Source organism: Anolis carolinensis, chromosome 4 (genome assembly GCF_035594765.1).
Source record: "Anolis carolinensis isolate JA03-04 chromosome 4, rAnoCar3.1.pri, whole genome shotgun sequence".
NCBI lineage: Eukaryota > Metazoa > Chordata > Lepidosauria > Squamata > Dactyloidae > Anolis > Anolis carolinensis.
In genome coordinates, this window is record NC_085844.1 from 225,020,157 (window position 1) to 225,038,168 (window position 18,012).

At 40.8% G+C, this 18,012-nt stretch overlaps 2 protein-coding genes across 6 annotated transcripts in view; one reads left to right on the plus strand and one right to left on the minus strand.

The window, feature by feature from the left end:
* rbpjl (recombination signal binding protein for immunoglobulin kappa J region like) overlaps positions 1-18,012 on the minus strand; it is a 56,334-nt gene that overhangs the window by 27,046 nt on the left and 11,276 nt on the right. For 2 of the 4 annotated variants that reach the window (XM_008110134.3, XM_062978878.1), the window contains exons 1-3: positions 9,024-9,136; positions 8,751-8,868; positions 1,933-2,058 (exon numbers count right to left, since the gene is read on the minus strand). In XM_008110134.3, coding sequence (XP_008108341.3) covers positions 1,933-2,058; positions 8,751-8,868; positions 9,024-9,057 — 278 coding nt within the window. In that variant the 5' untranslated portion in view covers positions 9,058-9,136. Of the gene's footprint in view, positions 1-1,932; positions 2,059-8,750; positions 8,869-9,023; positions 9,139-18,012 lie in introns of those variants that run through there. The other 2 variants (XM_062978879.1, XM_062978880.1) reach the window with 2 other exon arrangements.
* Positions 8,712-18,012, plus strand: part of matn4 (matrilin 4) — a 49,579-nt gene continuing 40,278 nt past the window's right edge. Inside the window, exon 1 of one of the 2 annotated variants that reach the window (XM_016993431.2) lies at positions 8,712-8,836. The gene's annotated coding sequence lies outside the window, so the exon portion shown is untranslated. The remainder of the gene's footprint in view (positions 8,837-18,012) is intronic. The other variant, XM_062978877.1, reaches the window with a different exon arrangement.

Consider the following 18,012-nt stretch of genomic DNA (forward strand, 5'->3'; position numbering starts at 1 on the left):
GGGTGGTGGAGATTATGTAGGGTGCAGAGCGTCCATTTCATAATTGCTCTTTGAACACAGAGAGAATTTGTCCTTGTGACTTTCTCAGCCTGGAATGTGGAAGTCCCAACAGGTTGAGAACAGAGTTTATATTCACAGCCAGATCCTTACACCAACACAAATAAACTGAGGTCCAAAAGTTTAGAAACATGTTTTCCGGTATTTTATTTGGGTTTTCACTGCTTTTAAACCCACATGAATGGCTAGGATTCATGCTGCATTAGTGCATAAAACATTAGGAATAAAACAGCCAGAATGGGTGGTTTGTATACTTGAGCCATAGTAGGATTTTTGAGGTTGTTAGTTGCAGAGCAGGTTCCATAATGATTTAATTAAACTTTAAACCTACATATTTAGAGTAAATTTATAACTGATTTTCTCCACTACTTGCCAAAACCACACAGCCATAGCTGTTGAAAGCACTTTGTGTCATGGCATGGTTAGCCAGAGTAGCTTCCAGTCATACCAAACTTGCAGAGGGATGGTGACAGGTTGATCCTGCTTCCATCCATAGATTGTCTTGTTCCAAAGACCTTCCTAGGACAGACAAGTGGTTCTACAGCAATGGCAATTAATTATTCCTATGACACTTGGGCAGTGAATCCACTCCAGGTTTTAGTTTGAATTTTGACAGAGCTAAACAAGGTGATAAAGTTAGTTTAGGGAGCACCTCGGATAGCTCCTTTCAGGTTTGGAATAATACCTGAAATAGATTCACTATCCCATGGATAAGACATCACCATGGACATCAGTTTCTATGGTTTCAGTATCTTTATACAAAATGCTTGGGACCACAAGTGTTTTGGATTTCAGTGGTGCTTTTTTCATTTTTGAATATCTGTATTTGCATATACATGCAAAATGAGAAATCTTGGACACAGTATATTAATTTAAAGTTTACATTCATTGATGTTTTATATACAGCTTATAGATATAAAGTAGCTTGAAAGTAATTTCATATTTTTAAAATGTTATTCATGAAACAAAGGTTGTTTACATTGAACTATTAGAAAACAAAAGTTGCAATCTCAGCCATCCATGTGGATATTTTTTGGATTTTGGAGTATTTTAAATTTGACTTCTAGATATGGGGTACTCAACCTGTATTATGGTCCAGGGAAGGGGGAAGCTGGATCAGAGACGTTTTATACAATTCAGCTTTTCTCTTCCATAGTCCCTCATCCATCTTGTGGTGATTTTTGGATGAAAAAAGTATATGGACTGACTAACAATGGCCAATTTCTTTAGGGTGTTGAAAATACAATGGTCTTTCATCAAGATGTTTTTGGACTATAACTTTCATTTCCTAACAAAGCCAATAGTGAGGGATACTAGGAACTGTAATCCAAAATATCTGGAGGGCTGCACTTTGTGCAATGCCTATCTACAATGTCCTGACCTATGACCTTCAGCAAGGACAGTCCGTCATTTTCCAGTTCTGACCAGTGGTCAATGGTCAGATTTGCAGATAGCAAATAGGAACTACTTCTGTTAGGAAATGAGCCAGGACTCTCTACATTGTTAGAGTTAAGTTAGAAAATCAGAAGGCTATGTCTAACTGACCAATGGAAGAAGCATAAGAGATGAACTTGTCCTAAGTTTGAAGTTACCCTTTCAGGCTACCGATCCTAGACCATAGATTAATGGGTATTTAGGGAACTTCAACATGGAAACCATTTCTCTAAATTCTGATAAGCTTCCCAGATCAGATGATGGTACGAGATGAGTTAGAGTAGGAAAGCTATGAATGGATAACACTAGAAAAATACAGATTCACAATTCATTTCATGTATGGTGCACGTAAACAAACATATATGCACTTGTTTATTTTCTCTTTTGCAGAGTCTCCTGTGACAATTTGGCATTAACAAGAAGGTCAAGATGGTTTCCTACCTTTTTTCATTGCCATATGATTTCTGAGCAACTTTTGCATGTAGTATCAGCACAGTCCAATCAGATGGGAGCTGAAGATATCTACGTACTCCATCTCGAAGGGGATCACTTGGTTCTTGATTGGATCTAAATGTGAGGAAGTAAAGCAGATATATGTCAGAAGGGAGGGAAGGCATGTACTATAAGCCTGAACAACTGGGCATCACTTACTTACAAGTGAAAATGTACGAGCCAATGTTAATTGTTAACTAATGCCATCAGCCTTACTGTGTAAGTACACTTAAACTATAAGTTTAAGTGTACTTACACTTTCCACTGTTGAAATGTCAGCTTTGCTTCTGTTTTATCCATCTATAAAAAAGAATGAGAGAAGAAGAAAAAAGGAAAAGCAATGGAGGGGAAGAATATAAACAAGTGCTGGGCATGTACATCAATATAAGCTGACTATATTTCCAAAACATAAATAAACTTCTGTATAATAATGTTCATGTGTAGCTAAACAGTTAAGTCTTTGCTTTCCAGCCTTGAAAACAGAAACATTTCTGCCAGTAGCAGGGACAGGGAAAGTTGGGTGGATTAGAACAATGGTGAAGGCAAAAGGTTACACTTTCCCATGCCACCATATAACATATCTTTTCCTCGTCCCCAACACTTTAGTGGAAAACATGAACATCTGTGCATGGGCAAACTATGAAAATCATGATATGATTAATCTGGACCTTGGAGGATGGTTTTATAGAATCATTACAGCCTGCTGCTTTGCACACAGATCCCACTATTGACTTTATCACCAAATTATTTAAGGTTGTGTGATGCTTAAAAGCCTACATAACTGTTCAAAGAGCAGAACAAAGGAAAATGTACTGTGTGCATCACAAAAAACAATGCTTTTGGCATACCTCCTTCATCTCATTTGAAAACTCTTAGTTTCCATTCTGTGGCTTATTTTGTGATATATGATTTTAAGCATTTCATTTACCATGCCAAAGCAATGGGGCATATCTATTCTCAGTTAGTATTTTTGGATTAAAACTTCTTGGATTCCAATTGGTAATGATGACTGGGGAATTCTGGGAGCAGTAGCTGCCCAAATTAACTTCCTCAAAGTATTTACATCTATTCTATCATTTCCCTTTCTTTGTTATAATTTTCTGTCAAGTTGTGTTCAACTTACAGCAACCCTATGAATGAGGGACCTTTAAGAACCCCAGCTGCCAGTGTTGTGACTGCGCCTTCGGGGATTATGGTTGATGGTGATGGAATTCGAAGAGGAAGAAAAAACCCTCGTGATGAGGGTTCACTGGAGGAGTTGCGCAGGAAGCGACTTAGAGAGCTATATGGGGGATCTTCTGAGGAAGATTCAGATGGGGAAATGGATGCTGAGGAACAGGTGGTGGCTGGGGAAGCAGGCACTGAATGGGCACAGCCACCGGAGATGTCTGGGGATTTGGGGCCTATGGATACTTCTGAACCTGGGGTTTCTGCAGGAGCTGATCCCAATTGGGATGCTTGGAGAAGGGAGGATGGTTCTTTAAGTGTTCATGGGGCTAAGTGTGGGCAGGATGATTGGGACTCCGACGAATTGCTAGGTACTCCAGATCCACGAGCTCTAGCTGTGTGGAGTTCAGACTCTGAGTAGATTTGGGATACCTGGTGTTTGGGTGTGAGTGTTTGGTCACCCAGGAGGAAGGGGAATAAAATGGGAATGTTTGGCCACTGCACTTTGCGTGTGGCAAGGTGTTGCTGAGGCGCCATTGGGATCTCTGTGTTTCCATGAAGACTGGACTTGGACTATGATTTGAATCTGCTGTTATCACCTAGCTTGGCTCTCGCTGTGTCTTATCGTGGACCTGTTTTGGATGACTGCACCCTCTTCGGACTTTGGATTGAATTTGACCTGGCTTCTGTCTACACCCTCTGACTGACGGCTACTCCCGGCTTCTGACTATTGGTTTGTCTTTCGGAATTTCTGCTGCCTCCTGACCTGACCTTGGATTCTTCTGACGACGGCTATTCATCATCCCTTTGAGGCTTTCGGCTTATCTGCACTGTGGAAGCAGCTTTATTGCTTTTCTAGTTTGTTTATTTTCCAGCAATTAACTCTATTTGTTTTCCAAAGCTGAATTGAAGCGTTATTTAGTTTTTTATTGAATGCCAGCATGGGAAATGTATAACAGTCTTGGTTTAGACATCTCGCTTTTTAATGAAAATTCAGGTCTGATCCATTCATTTGTCATTCCACTGCTATCCAACTATTTCTGGTATGCAAACATTTCCCTGAATTGTTTTCATGCTACATTTTAACATGGTATCCCATAGTCCAGACTTCATGCAGACCACCCAAAGCCCATCATCTGTTTTAACTTTACATTCAACAATATCTATGGGCAATTGCTGAAAGGATTTTAAAAACCAGACTTAGTTTTTCTGGCACATTATACTGTATTAGCTTAGAGTTACAGGCAATTATTCATTACTTCAGGCATTTATTATACTGAATTCACACAAAGTTTTCAATATTGTGCTATATTATTACTTTGCAATGCCTGCACTATGTCAAGTTTTCAGCATGGTAGGGGCCTTAGTGTTTTTAGCCAGGATTTGGACATTTGTGTCTCTGGCACACAGGTATATAGAAAACTGCCTGGCATACAGAAAGTCAGGCTATCTGTTTACTTCATTCAGGACTCTCAATATGACTGGCAGGAGCTCTAGGATTTTAGTGAGGCATTTAAGTCTTCCTGAAGACATTGTTTAAAATTGTACTTTTTAAAATGTAGCTGGATCCAATTTCAATCCTGTGACAGGAGAAAGATGGGATATTAGATCAATCAACATATAGATTCTCACCACAACAGATGTATGTTTGCCAACTGAAAACACCATTCTTAAAGGTTTTCGCTTCTTAGGCTTCTGGGTTGGCTTTTCTTCTTTTATTCTCCCTATAGGCCACTTGATGTGTACCTTCACTATTAAATAATATTTCCAAACTCTTATTGACAGTGGAATCAAGAAGACAAACAAATCCCCCTCCCTGTCCACTGAGAAGTGTGGATAACATGCTAAGAAGGTGGGAATAGTTTTTCAATTATGTAAAGTTAGATTTTGATGGACATATTTCATGATTGATATTCACACCCGAGCACAGCTTTCCTTGCCACCCTCTTCTGCACAAGCATGAACACGAAAAACTCAAGTATAATTAAATGAAGGCATGATTGTGACCTGCCAAGGAAATTCCATGTAAGTAAACACATCACTGAAAAAGGTAATGAAATGCTGTTCAAGTTCAGTTCATGGGCTGACCGATCAAATGCTCTCAGGACAGGATGCATATGATTTGTGCCAAGATGACTGTTGACTTTTGTAGGAATCACATGGACTGCAGCAAGTTCTGGGCCTGATTCCTTTCACATTTATGCACATGATTACTTCTATTTAGCCCAGGTGAAGTGGCTGAAGTTTAAAATCAGCCAAGACTAGGGTTGCCAAGTTTCAGAGCACTGGCTGGACTTTCATTGCTATGTTTCTGTGGGTCTCTAAGAGGTGAGAAAAATCATAGGTTGAGTAATTCTGAAGAAGGAAGTCTGGAATTGTTTTGTATGTTCCTCTCCATTCATTCCCAGCAGACACTAGAACACTATTGCCTTAGTGTGAAGCTGCTATATGTATGCACATGGTGCTTATGCATCCCAAACCAGATATAAAGGGAAGGGATGAAAGACAGAGACCATGGGCTTATGTTCTTGAGTCTGTTGTGCAATTTGGAGCAAAGCAAAGAGTGGAACAGCAGTACCATGATTTATTGGATTTCTTTTTTTATGACCTACTGGGAGCCTGAATTTTTACACTGTAATCTAAACTGTTTTAAATCATCCTGACAGTGTGTACAACGGGGGGGGGGGGGGGGGGGATGAGGCATTAATGGAGGGATGCAGCCCTCCATGGTTACTGGTTATAATGGTTGTGCACTGCCTCCAGTAGCAGAGACAGTATGTGTATGTATATCTAGTTTGGGAGAGAGTAAGAAAAAGAGTTGAATTTAGGGATGAATCAATGGGAGGGATGCAAAATAAAGGCATTGTACCCCAAATAAGAATGGTGTTCCTCCAATTAAAATCTTCATCCTGTTTCTCACATAAAAGTGAAATAATATGTCAGTTGAGCATTTACAATTAGAATTCAGGCATCCAAAGAAAAGGGGAAGGCAAAATTACCAAGAGAACATTAACACAATAAATATGAGAACTTTAGGTGTGAGTGATTTCAATTATTTACTCTTTATTGTAGGAATAGAAAGAATTTTTTTAGGGAGGGGCAATTCTCATTTCTAGGGGCAAAGCCTGCATTTTTCCCACTCCCTGCATGCACACTCACAGTGAAATCGCATTTGTGTCCAGTTCATGGTGGGCTTTGCACAGAGCAGCGAAATGGCCACTTGGTGAAAAAGGGAATGCCTAGTAGATAGGCTTTCGATCTGATTCTTATATTCATGTGGAAGTAAACAATATGTATTAAGCAAAACTGATGGTGCCCTTTTATCAGCCTGTCAGCCTTTCAAGATGATTTAAAAGCCTACAGATTAGTCTGAAAATGTATGGGTTTATTTGATGCTCTTGTGAATCTACAAGTTGCTTCTGAGTTATGATAACTCTAGCTGAATCTACACTGCCTTTTATCAAAGGATCTGATCCCAGATTATCTGGTAGTATAGACTCATATAATCCAGTTCAAAGCAGATAATCTCTGATCAGATCCTGGACTATAGGGCAGTGTAGATCCAGCCTCTGTAGGGCCAGTGTGGTGTGGTGGTTTGAATGCTGAACTGCAACTCTAGAGACCAGGTTTGATTCCCTGCTCAACTATGAAAATCCACTGGGTGACCCTGAGTGAGACCCCCGCATTCAACCCTAGAAACCTAGTCACTATCAGTCAGAAATGATCTGAAGGCTCACAATAAAAGGTGAACTTCTTATTAAGTTTTCTGAGTCTGAGTGTGAGATTTGCCAAAGGTCACCCAGTGGGTCTCTATGGATCAGTGGAGAATTGAACCTTGGCCTCTGGAGTCATAACCCAGTGCTGAAAACACTACACAATGCTGGCTCTCCGTTTGTCTGTTAACACCTGTGCATTTCAGGATAGCTTGAAAAATATTTTAAAATGCCTGCTTCTAACATAAAAGTGGGCCTTTCATGATTTTATTTAGTTGTGTATGCTTTTGTTCAGCTACACAAGCCAACAGTCATTTTTCATCAGATATAATTTTAGGTCATTCTTATGGAGTTTTTTGTGCTGAATTCAGATGTGTTTATTTTTTCTCTATCACGTGTAGTTTTTGTGATGAGCCTAACTGAATAATTAATGCATTTACAAACTGATATCAATTAGATTCTATTGATATCAGTGCTTAAATGCATTAATTATTCAATTAGCCTCAACACAAAAACTACATGTGATAGAGAAAAAATAAACACAGATCTGCATTCAGTGCAAAAAAACTCTAGAAAAATGTCCTAAAATTATATCTGATGAAAAATACTTGTTGGCTTGAGTTATATGACTATGATGTAAAATGTGCAGACTTTACAATAGTCTACTGCAATGTACCATTCGTCATATTTTAAAAAGTTGATGTGATGGGAAAAAATAAAGGCATATTTAAAATCAGCATAAAAATTAGATTGCTGTGAATCTTTTGGGTTGTATGGCCATGTTCCAGAAGCTTTATCTCCTGACGTTTTGCCCACATCTACGGCAGGCATCCTCAGTGGTTGTGAGGTATATTGGAAAAACTAAGCAAGGAAGGTTTATATATCTGTCGAAAGTCCAGAGTGGGAGAGAGAACTCTTGTCTGTTGGAGGCCAGTGTGCATGTTGTAATTAATCACCTTGTTTAGCATTAATGGCCTTGCCAGCTTCATGTCCTGGCTTCTTCTTGCCTGGGGGAATCCTTTGTTGGGAGGTGTTAGCTGCCTCTGATTGATTCATGTCTGGAATTCCTCTGTTTTCAGAGTGTTGCTCCTTATTTACTGTTCTGATTTTAGATGTTTTTTTTTTAATACTGGTACCCAGATTTTGTTCCTTTCTTCCTCCTTTCTGTTAAAATGGTCCACCTACATTTGGATTTCAATGGCTTCTCTGCGTAGTCTGACATGATAGGTGTTAGAGTGGTCCAGCCTTTCTTTGTTCTCAAATAATATACTATGTCCAGGTTGGTTCATCAAGTGTTCTTTCGTCAGGAGAGAATGCTTCTGAAACGTGGCCATACAGCCGGGAAAACTCACAACAACCCTGTGATTCCGTCCATGAAAGCCTTCGACAACGCATGGAGCCAGAGGCGTTAGTTCTTCCTCCAATTTCTCGGGAAGGAGGACTTTGGCTGGAAAGAAACCCCAAGTGTTTTCTGGAGACTGAAGTCCCCTTCGTGCTGCGCGGGCTCTTGAGGCGAAGCGGTGCTTCCTCCTTAACGGAGCCTTGGTTTCCCTCTGGCCACTCTTGGCTCCATCGGACTCCGGAGTGAAGAGCAAGACCTGCCTTTCCCTTGTTCCGAGGCAGCTCTTCTCGGGACACCTCTCGTCTCCCGGGGAGGAGAAGGTGGGGAGGGGGCCCGGGAGAAGGGGGCGGGGCCGGAGAGCCCCACGCGAGACCAGCTCTCTCTCTCCCCCCCCCCCCCGCAGCATCCTTAAATGCGGCGCGCTCCGCTCCCTTTCCTCTGAGTCCAGGCCAGCCGCCCAAGCCTTGCCTTCGCGCCCCTCACTCACTCTCTCTCTCTCTCTCCCACTCCCTCGCCGCTTCTTCCTTCCTTCCTTCCTTCCCTACCTGCGCCAGACCCACGGCGGGGTCCCGGTCCCGTCCCTCGCGGCGTCGGGCGTCTCTCTCTCCGCGCTCCCTTCCAGGCGGCCCAGGTGAGTGAGGGGCTCCGGGGAAGGACGGGCACCTGCCAGAGAGGGAAGGAAGGCTTGAGGAGGGCGAGGAGACCCCCGCGGAGCCCACAGGGGCGGAAAAAGGTCCCCACTCCCCCTTGCCATAGTTACCCCCCTTTTCACATGTATAGAGAGCTGGGAGAAGGGCTAAACTTTGGCAAAAAAATACCTGAAAACCCACATTTTGGCAGGACTCCTTCCATTCCATTACATCGCAAAGGCAGCAAAGAGAGAGAGAGAGAGAGAGAGAGAGAGAGAGAGAGACCGTGTTGGTGAGTGGTCTTTCTTGAAGGTACATGAGATTTACTACAGGGGGCGCTATAGAGTGAGCGCGTGAGAGAGAGAGAGAGAGAGGAGGTGGCATTCCTGAGATTCTTCTGTCTCAAGCACCGGTGTCCTACTCCGCAGAGTTAATGCAGTTTGACACCACTTTACCTGCCATGGCTCAGTGCTGTAGTTTGACAAGGTCTTTAGCCTTCTTGGTTGCTGAGTTTCCCCAGGCCATGTTCCAGAAGCATTCTCTCCTGATGTTTCGCCTGCATCTATGGCAGGCATCCTCAGAAGTTGTGTGGTCTGTTGGAAACCAGTCCAGTGGGGTTTATATATCTGTGGAATGTCCAGGGTGGGAGAAAGAACGCTTGTCTGTTTGAGGCAGGTGTGAATGTTGCAATTGGTCAGCTTCATTAGCATTGAAGAATCATAGAATCATAGAGTTGGAAGAGACCTCACGGGCCATCCAGTCCAACCCCCTGCCAAGAAGCAGGAAGATCGCATTCAAAACACCTCCAACATATGTCTTTCAGCTTCAATGTCTGGCTGCTTACTGCCTGGTGGAATTCTTTGTTGGGAGGTGTTAGCTGACCTTGATCATCTCTTGTCTGGAATTCCCCTGTTTCCAGAGTGTTTTTTCTTTATTTACTGTCCTGATTTTCAAGTTTTTTAAATATTTACTGCTAGCCAGATTTTGTTCATTTTCATGATTTCCTCCTCCACAACTCGCATACTTGTGGATTTCAATGGCTTCTCTGTGTAATCTGACATGGTAGTTGTTAGAGTGGTCCAGCATTTCTGTGTTCCTAAATAATATGCTGTGTCTGTCCAGGTTGGTTTATCTGCAGACTAATCCAATCAGAGAAGTCAGCCATAGCAGAGCATTTGATGAACCAACCTGGACATAGCATATTATATGAGAACACAGAAATGCTGGACCACTCAAACAACCACCATGTGTCAGACTACACAGAGAAGCCGCTGAAATCCACAGGCATGTGGACAATTTCCACAGAAAGGAGGAAACCATGAAAATGAACAAAATCTAGCTACCAGTATTTAAAAAACTCTAAAATCAGGACAGTAAATAAAAAACCCCACTCAGAAAACAGAGGAATTTCAGAATCAATCAGGGCCAGCTAACACCTCTCAACAAAGGATTCCCCAGACAGTAAGCAGCCAGACCTTGCCACTGAAAGACTATTTAGTGCTAATCAAGGTGGCCTTTGGAACATTCACACCTGCCTCCAACAGACAAGAGTTCTTTCCTCCACCCTGGACATGCCATAGATAAATAAACCCCACTGCACTAGTTTCCAACACACCTCATAACCTCTGAGGATGCCTGCTATAGATGCAGGTGAAACGTCAGGAAAGAATGCTTCTGGAACATGGCCATACAGCCTGGAAAACTCACAGCAACCCAGTGATTCTGGCCATGTAAGCCTTTGATAACACATGCCAAAGAGTGCTGATGCCTCGCCAAACTACAAAGCACAGGATTTCACAGCCCTGGCAGTTAAGTGGCATTAGACTGCAATAATTCTGCAGTGTAGATGCACCCTTAATTCCTCTAGACTTAAACTCCTTGAATGATAGAGCTGGCAAATGTTAATTTTTTTAAAGACTGCAATCCCAACATCCTTTAGTGGTCATAATGTCTTGGGTGGGTGGGTGAGTTCAGAACTGTAGTTTAAACAATGTTTCCAGAATCCACTGATGGATGGATTCATCAGCAGATCTCTTCAAGGGATTGCTTTGATTTCCTAAATAAGTTGCCTGACATTCCTCAACTATCCAGTTCAGGGTGACTTATTACTTGCATCTCAGATTTCCATCTGTGTCCTGCTAAATAGTTCAGCATCCTCTTTTGATATTCGCTTGTTAGATATTTGAAAGCTCTGATCATGTCTGCTTTCACATATTTATTTTCTGTTGCTACTGAAGGTAAGCAAATTGTGATTTTGCCCAAATTTACCTAGGCTAACCATACAAGATCCCTTCAGTGTTTCCTAGCTTCAGTGTTTCCCATCTCAAGTGCTGTCTTCTGAATGTATCAGGAAATTTTATAGTACTGTGTGCAGAAAATCAATTAGCTCCTTTCTTTAGTATCTGGAAACCTGTTAACTCTGTTTTGGATTTTGGTATAGGGTGCTGTGATTAGTGGACAATAAGAGAAATCATCCTGCACTCTCACTCTATATTCCCATCAATCTGCTTTTATTTATATCAGAAGTGATTGAGAATACAGTTATAATGTATAAAAAACCAACATAAGAGAAGCCTCACAGGATGGTAATACGTCCGGGCATCCCTTGGGCAATATCTTTGTAGATGGCTGATTATCTCACACCAGAAGCAACTTGCAGTATTCAACCAACCATGCAAACCAATCTGCTAATTTATTTCTGTTGGTTCAGAGGTTTTAGTTAATGGGCAGGCACACTGCACATTGCCATGAATAAAGGTGGGACAGAAATGTTCTTTAAACAGAATCAGGCCATTGTCTATCAGCTGACTTGGTCTTCTCCATCTTGCCTCCAGAGGCTTCTTGGGGTTTCTAACAAAAAGCTTTCTCAGTTCTGCCTACAAATGTTTGGACTGAAACTGGCACTCCTGCTGTGGATGGAGCTCCTTCTCTAAGCTAAAAGGTTAGAGATGGTCAAATGAAGCTTAGGAAAAATACCTGAAATATCAGGACAAAAAGTGAATTTGAACCCAACAGAAGAATTCACAGTTCTTAAGAGCCACAAGTTAGTGTGATATATGGAACACACATAGCTCAATGGGGAGCGAATAAAAGACAAATGTCAACACATCTTATCTTCCTCTGTAATCTCAACTTCTGAAGTGACATCCCAGTGCTGATATTAAGTAGTATTGATTGTGATATTCCTAAATGCAGATATGTGGCCTGTGGATACTTTGTGCCAGCTGGTGTTCTTACACACCTGTAATTTTTGTGTAGAAAGAATATTGCATTGCTTATGATGAATGCCCAAGAGGCCACTTTGGTATGTATGCCATCTTTGAAAAGTCTTTAATGCACAGAAGTTACGAATGTGTAAACAAATTAGTATGCCTTAAGCAGCTGTCAAGAAGCATTTTAGAGTATTTTATCTTCTCACCTTCATGAAGGACTTGTATCTATTTAACTTACTAATTGTCATATTTGTACCTTTCGCTTCTTTCCAGCTGTTCAAGGGGGTGTATTTAGTTTCACCCTAGTTTTATCCTAAAACTTAGGGCCCTTCCACACAGCCATATAACTCAGAATTTCAAGGCAGATAATCCACAATATCTGCTTTGAACTGAATGATGTGAGTCCACACTACTATATAATCCAGTTCGATGTGGATTTTATATAACTGTGTGGAAGGGGCCTTAGTGGTCTTGAAAGTGATACAAGGTTACTCAGTGAATTCTGTAGCTGAGTGGGAATTTTAATCTGTATCACAAATCTACTGGCAACACTCTGCTCCCAATTGTGCCTTCATGTCATACAGTTATAGCACAATTGTAGCACACTGCACATCCTGGAAATTCTTCAGTTTGTAGTCTGGCACTAAAGCTCTCTCGCTGAGGAATTTTAAATACTTCTTCCTACATGTCAAATTCCAAGATTCCATAGTATGTTGACATGACAACTGAAGAGGATTCACAGTGCCATGATGGTGTAATGGGAAGGGTTCCAGGATCAGGTCGACTGGGGTGACTGCTTTGCTGTTGGGAAAAAGTACTGTTTTCACCAGCTTCCATTAACCTAAAACCTCCAAAATAGTGGAAGTGCTTTCCTATTACTAGATTGGAAGTCACATTCAAATATCAGTGCAATTAACTTCTATATGTAGATTGGAAAGAAAGCCCTCCTCATTTTCTCCAGCGTTGCTCCACTTTCATTCCATATGTTGATGCATAGAAATCTAGGGAAAAAAATCCCATAGGTTTGCTTTGTCAACTTGGGAAGTAGTGATACTGTGAAAATCCTAAAATCATCTTGCTTTGATATATGAGAATATAATTTTTTTTATCTCTTTGGTCCCTTTAAGGCAGTGGGTCCCAACCTTTGGGCCTCCAGGTGTTTTGGACTTCAACTCCCAGAAATCCCAGCTAGCTTACCAGCTGTTAGGAACTGTGGGAGCTGAAGTCCAAAATGCCTGGAGGATCAAAGATTGGGAACCACTGCTTTAAAGTATTTCCAACAGTCCAATACCTGGGAATAATATAATTATTATTGGTAATCTGCTCTTAGTACTAAATAAAAGCTACTGGATTAATGTAGCTATTGCTTGTTGGAAGGTTGAATGATTTCTTCAGCTATTACTATGAGAAGGTATGTTTCCTTCTATCCCTGGTTCCTTTACATGAAACATTGAGACTGGCACATACTTCAGAGCAGAACAAGAGCTGTTTGAAGTGATCAGATAATTTTCTATGGCTGATTATTTAGTTTTATACACCTGCTGTGCAATTACTGAAATTGTGCCTGAAAAATAGGTAACCAAATAGGTAAATGCTGGTGCACATGGCAGGCATGTTTGCACAAGCAGTTGCTTGCTTTTGGCATGCTGTCTGGGTAAGTGCACAAGCAAAATCAATTAATTAGCTGCATGAATAGGAGATTGTTTGTTCTGCCAGGTTCTTATGTCCCTGCAGTGTCTTGTTCTTACATGTAGCAATGTGACCAGAGCAGAATTAACAAAGTACTTGTAGGATGTGATGTTGCCTATGCTGTTTATTTTCTCTATAGCAGAATTGCTTCCATCACTCTAGAAGAAATCTCCCAAAGAATGTGCTGAGTGACCAGGGCTCTTAACCAATTAGAGAAAATGTAGTTAACTGCATGGATTAAAAAAATTTATTAATTTTATAGTTGGTCAAAATCAGAGACAGCAAGCTGTGTTTAAGCCCCATAGGAATTTATTGGATATATATTGGACTGTGATCTTATATCCATGCCTTGAAGTAATCCCCATCACATTCTGTGTCTGTTTCCAAGTGAATATATGCTGGAAACCTCCCCCAATTATTGTGTTAGCTGGGCTGAATGGGAATTGTAGCTGAAAACATCTGGAGGGCACTAGATTGGGGAAGCCTGAGATACAGGGTTGGTCTATTCATCACACCCAGTTTGCCCTTTTAATTTCAATGGGACCTAAGTACTCCTTATATTATCTGGCTTTGGGCCAATAAATATGCCTAGTTTTGTATATAAATAAATAATAATTGGTGAGGAAATGTACCTCTTTTATTTTTAGATCATTATAGCAAGAGCAATCTTCAAAAGATATATACAGGAGGGAGGATACCTGTGCCAAAATGGTCCAATTCATTAAGATTAATAAGCTTTGATTAAGAAAGATGTTTTAGGATATATCCACACTGTAGAATTAATAGTTTGACACCACTTTACCAGGCATGAGTCAAATACAGATCTCTGTGATTTGTAGTTTGGTGAGGCACCAGCACTCTTTGGCAGAGAAGGCTGAAGACCTTGTAAAACTATAGCTTTCATGATTCCTCAGCATTGAGCCATGACAGTTAAAGTGGGGCCAAACTGCATTAATTAGACAAAGTAGCTGCACCCTTAAACCACCCCCCCCCCCCAATAAATAGCCATATACCTTTCAGAGGAGAATGTGTTTGCTTGATTCAAATACCAGAATAGAGTGAGAGGTGTATGCATGGGGACTGTGCTGTAAAAGACTCTTCTGTAATTGGATAAACTGTAACTGGAAGAAAACCATTGCATGTCCAATGGTAGGCAGAAAGAGCTCCTATGCAGGGGCGAAAGCATATTCTACAGAGCCCCAATTACCAGAAAAACCCTAATATTTTAATATTGGGAAGGCAGACAGGAAAGGCCTGGCTCCATACTTCTGGAGTCAAGGGGACTTTTGTCCCATAGACTCAGGGGTTAAAAGCAGCACAATAAATTTTCCTTCAGAACTGTGTCGGCATCTCATGCAGGGAATTGCCAGACCTCTAAGAATAAAAATCTTGTAAATGCTAGTGGGTAAAACAAGCCTGAGGCTACTGTGGAGAACTAGTGAGAAAACACTGAGCCTTTGCCTCCTGGCTGCTTATAGAGCTGAGCTTTGGCATTTGCCCCTCTCAGAGGGTGGCTTAGCACAGTGAGTGGATTTACTTCAGAGATGGAATTGGCCCCATGTGAAATATGAATTCCTGTCTGGAATGTGGGCAGGAGAGTTTGGTATTTCAGAGTAAAATGACACTATCTACCTAAATGAATAGGCTTTTGCTTAGAAGTTTAGACATCTGGAAGAATTGTTGAAAACTTGCATAAGTTTTATGTAAAAAAAAGAAGAAAAGAAAAAAGGGATGCCTTTCCTCATTTTCAGAAGTATTTCATCAGATGATATTTAAAACGAGGGGTTGGAGGAAAGGAGTTCCTTTTCTCTCTTTTTACAAATGCATTTTTCTCTTCTTTTTAAAGAATTCCATGCAACGTTGCCCTTTGCTTGTTCAAAATACAATATGTCTCCCGAGATTTCCTGAAAGACTTCTCAGAGAAAACTTGAAACATTTATTGTCTCTAACAGGGTCTCGTCTGTTAAATTCCCTACTGATATATCTGGCCACTTTGTCAACTGGTTGAGAGGAAGAGTAATCTCTTCTGCTCACAAATATGTGACTTACACATCTGAAGAAATGAGAAATCAGCTGGCATGACGACTGAATTGCACTCTTCAACAAATATAGCTTTTCACTGCTGGGAGAATGCATGCCTAAAACTGGAGTGCTTGGATGTAAGAATTAACTCCTATTACATTCACTGAGATTTACTCCTAGATAGGTATGCATAGGATCATAAGATTACTACCTTAGAGCAGAGTTCTGACTGGTTAAGATGCCAAAAGCTAACTGAACTGATACATTGTCGACTGAAATTGTGATGAAATCATTTAGGACTACACAGTGGTTCTCAACCTGTGGGTCCCCAGATGTTTGGCCTTCAACTCTCAGAATTCCTAACAGCTGGTAAACTGGCTGGGATTTCTGGGAGCTGTAGGCCAAAACACCTGGGGACCCACAGGGTGAGATCCACTGGACTACACTCATCTTAACTCAACTAGTACGTCCCTCTATTGAGGTAGATTTGAATCTGATTTATCTTGCTGGCTCCATGGTGGCCTGATTGTTTGCTTTTCTTTTTGACAATATTAGCCAGCAGATCAGTTCTGCTGGAAGTTGCTCTGTTGGTAGAATTTTGGCAGAAAGGAATTTCTGTTAGTAGATGAGGTTGAGTAAGCCTTGGAGGTCAAGCTCTTACTCCAGGATCTTATTTTCAGTTTTTTCCTCTCACTCCTGTCAATCAACATTGCCAAAGTGCATAGAAACAGTTCTGTGCTGAGCACAGGCATGAGCTGGCAATAGGTGGAGATAGCTGCCCAAAAAGTAAAGCTACCTTATAAACAAAAACCAGGTCTTCTCTTCTGTTGCCACTCAGACTGAGGGAGTAGAGTCCATTTTTCACTCTTATACCACCTACGTGTCCTGTATCAGTGTTCCTGACCTGGTTTAGTTTTTAGTTTCCAGCTTATCTTCAACAAGTTTTGTATGTGTGTCAGTGAGCATTAGGAAACTTTGAGTTTTGAGCATTGGAAAACCATGGGGGCAAAACAGTTGTATTTGGTGGCAGAATTTGGCAAAAGGTGGCAGCATTGTTTTTGTTAGGTGTGAGTGTGGTGCTTTGAGGAACCTCAAGATGGTGCACTAATTCCATACAGGTATGTGCAAGTCACTGGCTTTACTCTCCATGCCCCAACATTGGAGTATCTGAAAGGAAAGTTCATAGGCATAAAATTCTATACTCTTCACTCTCTTAGAGCGCAGAAACCATAAACGTCCCAGTTGATGAATACTTGTGTACATATAGCTGTATATAGGATGATTTTCCTTTCTGATGCTTTGTAAATGCATAGATATTTGGATGAGATTGATAGTGAAAACATGCTATATATTTACTATATATTTACAGTAGAGTCTCGCTTATCCAACACTTGCTTATCCAACGTTCTGGATTATCCAATGCATTTTTGTAGTCAGTGTTTTCAATACAGTAGAGTCTCACTAATCCAAGCCTCACTTATCCAAGCCTCTGGATAATCCAAGCCATTTTAGTAGTCAATGTTTTCAATATATCGTGATATTTTGGTGCTAAATTCGTAAATACAGTAATTATAACATAACATTACTGCGTATTGAACTACTTTTTCTGTCAAATTTGTTGTATAACATGAAGTTTTGGTGCTTAATTTGTAAAATCATAACCTAATTTGATGTTTAATAGGCTTTTCCTTAATCCCTCCTTATTATCCAAGATATTCGCTTATCCAAGCTTCTGCTGGCCCGCTTAGCTTGGATAAGTGAGACTCTACTGTACATCATGGTATTTTGGTGCTAAATTCATAAATACGGTAATTACTACAGTACATAGCATTACTGCGCACTGAACTACTTTTTCTGTCAAATTTGTTGTATAGCATGATGAAAAGCAATCCAACATTTGCATAATTATGTATTTTTTCTAATTCGTTCTCTTAACACTGAATCTTCAGAATTTGGTTTTTCTAAATCTCCAAATATAAATTTAAAAATAACACTCTAGTAGCAAATTAGGGTTCTTGCCATTCAGCATGAATGATTGGCTTTGATCAGAAAACTTTGGTGAACTGATGTGTGCATGGTGGTCAGAGAGCATTCGTCACATCCCTGATTCTAAAGGAGCCTAATTGAAATCCTGTGGAAAGGAAAAGGACTATCCCAGGCAGTTCCAAGGCACTGAATGCTAGTCAAAAGCCATGCAGTTTTGGGGAATAGCAGATTTCCACCAACAACCGCAAAATACCATCAATGCATTCACT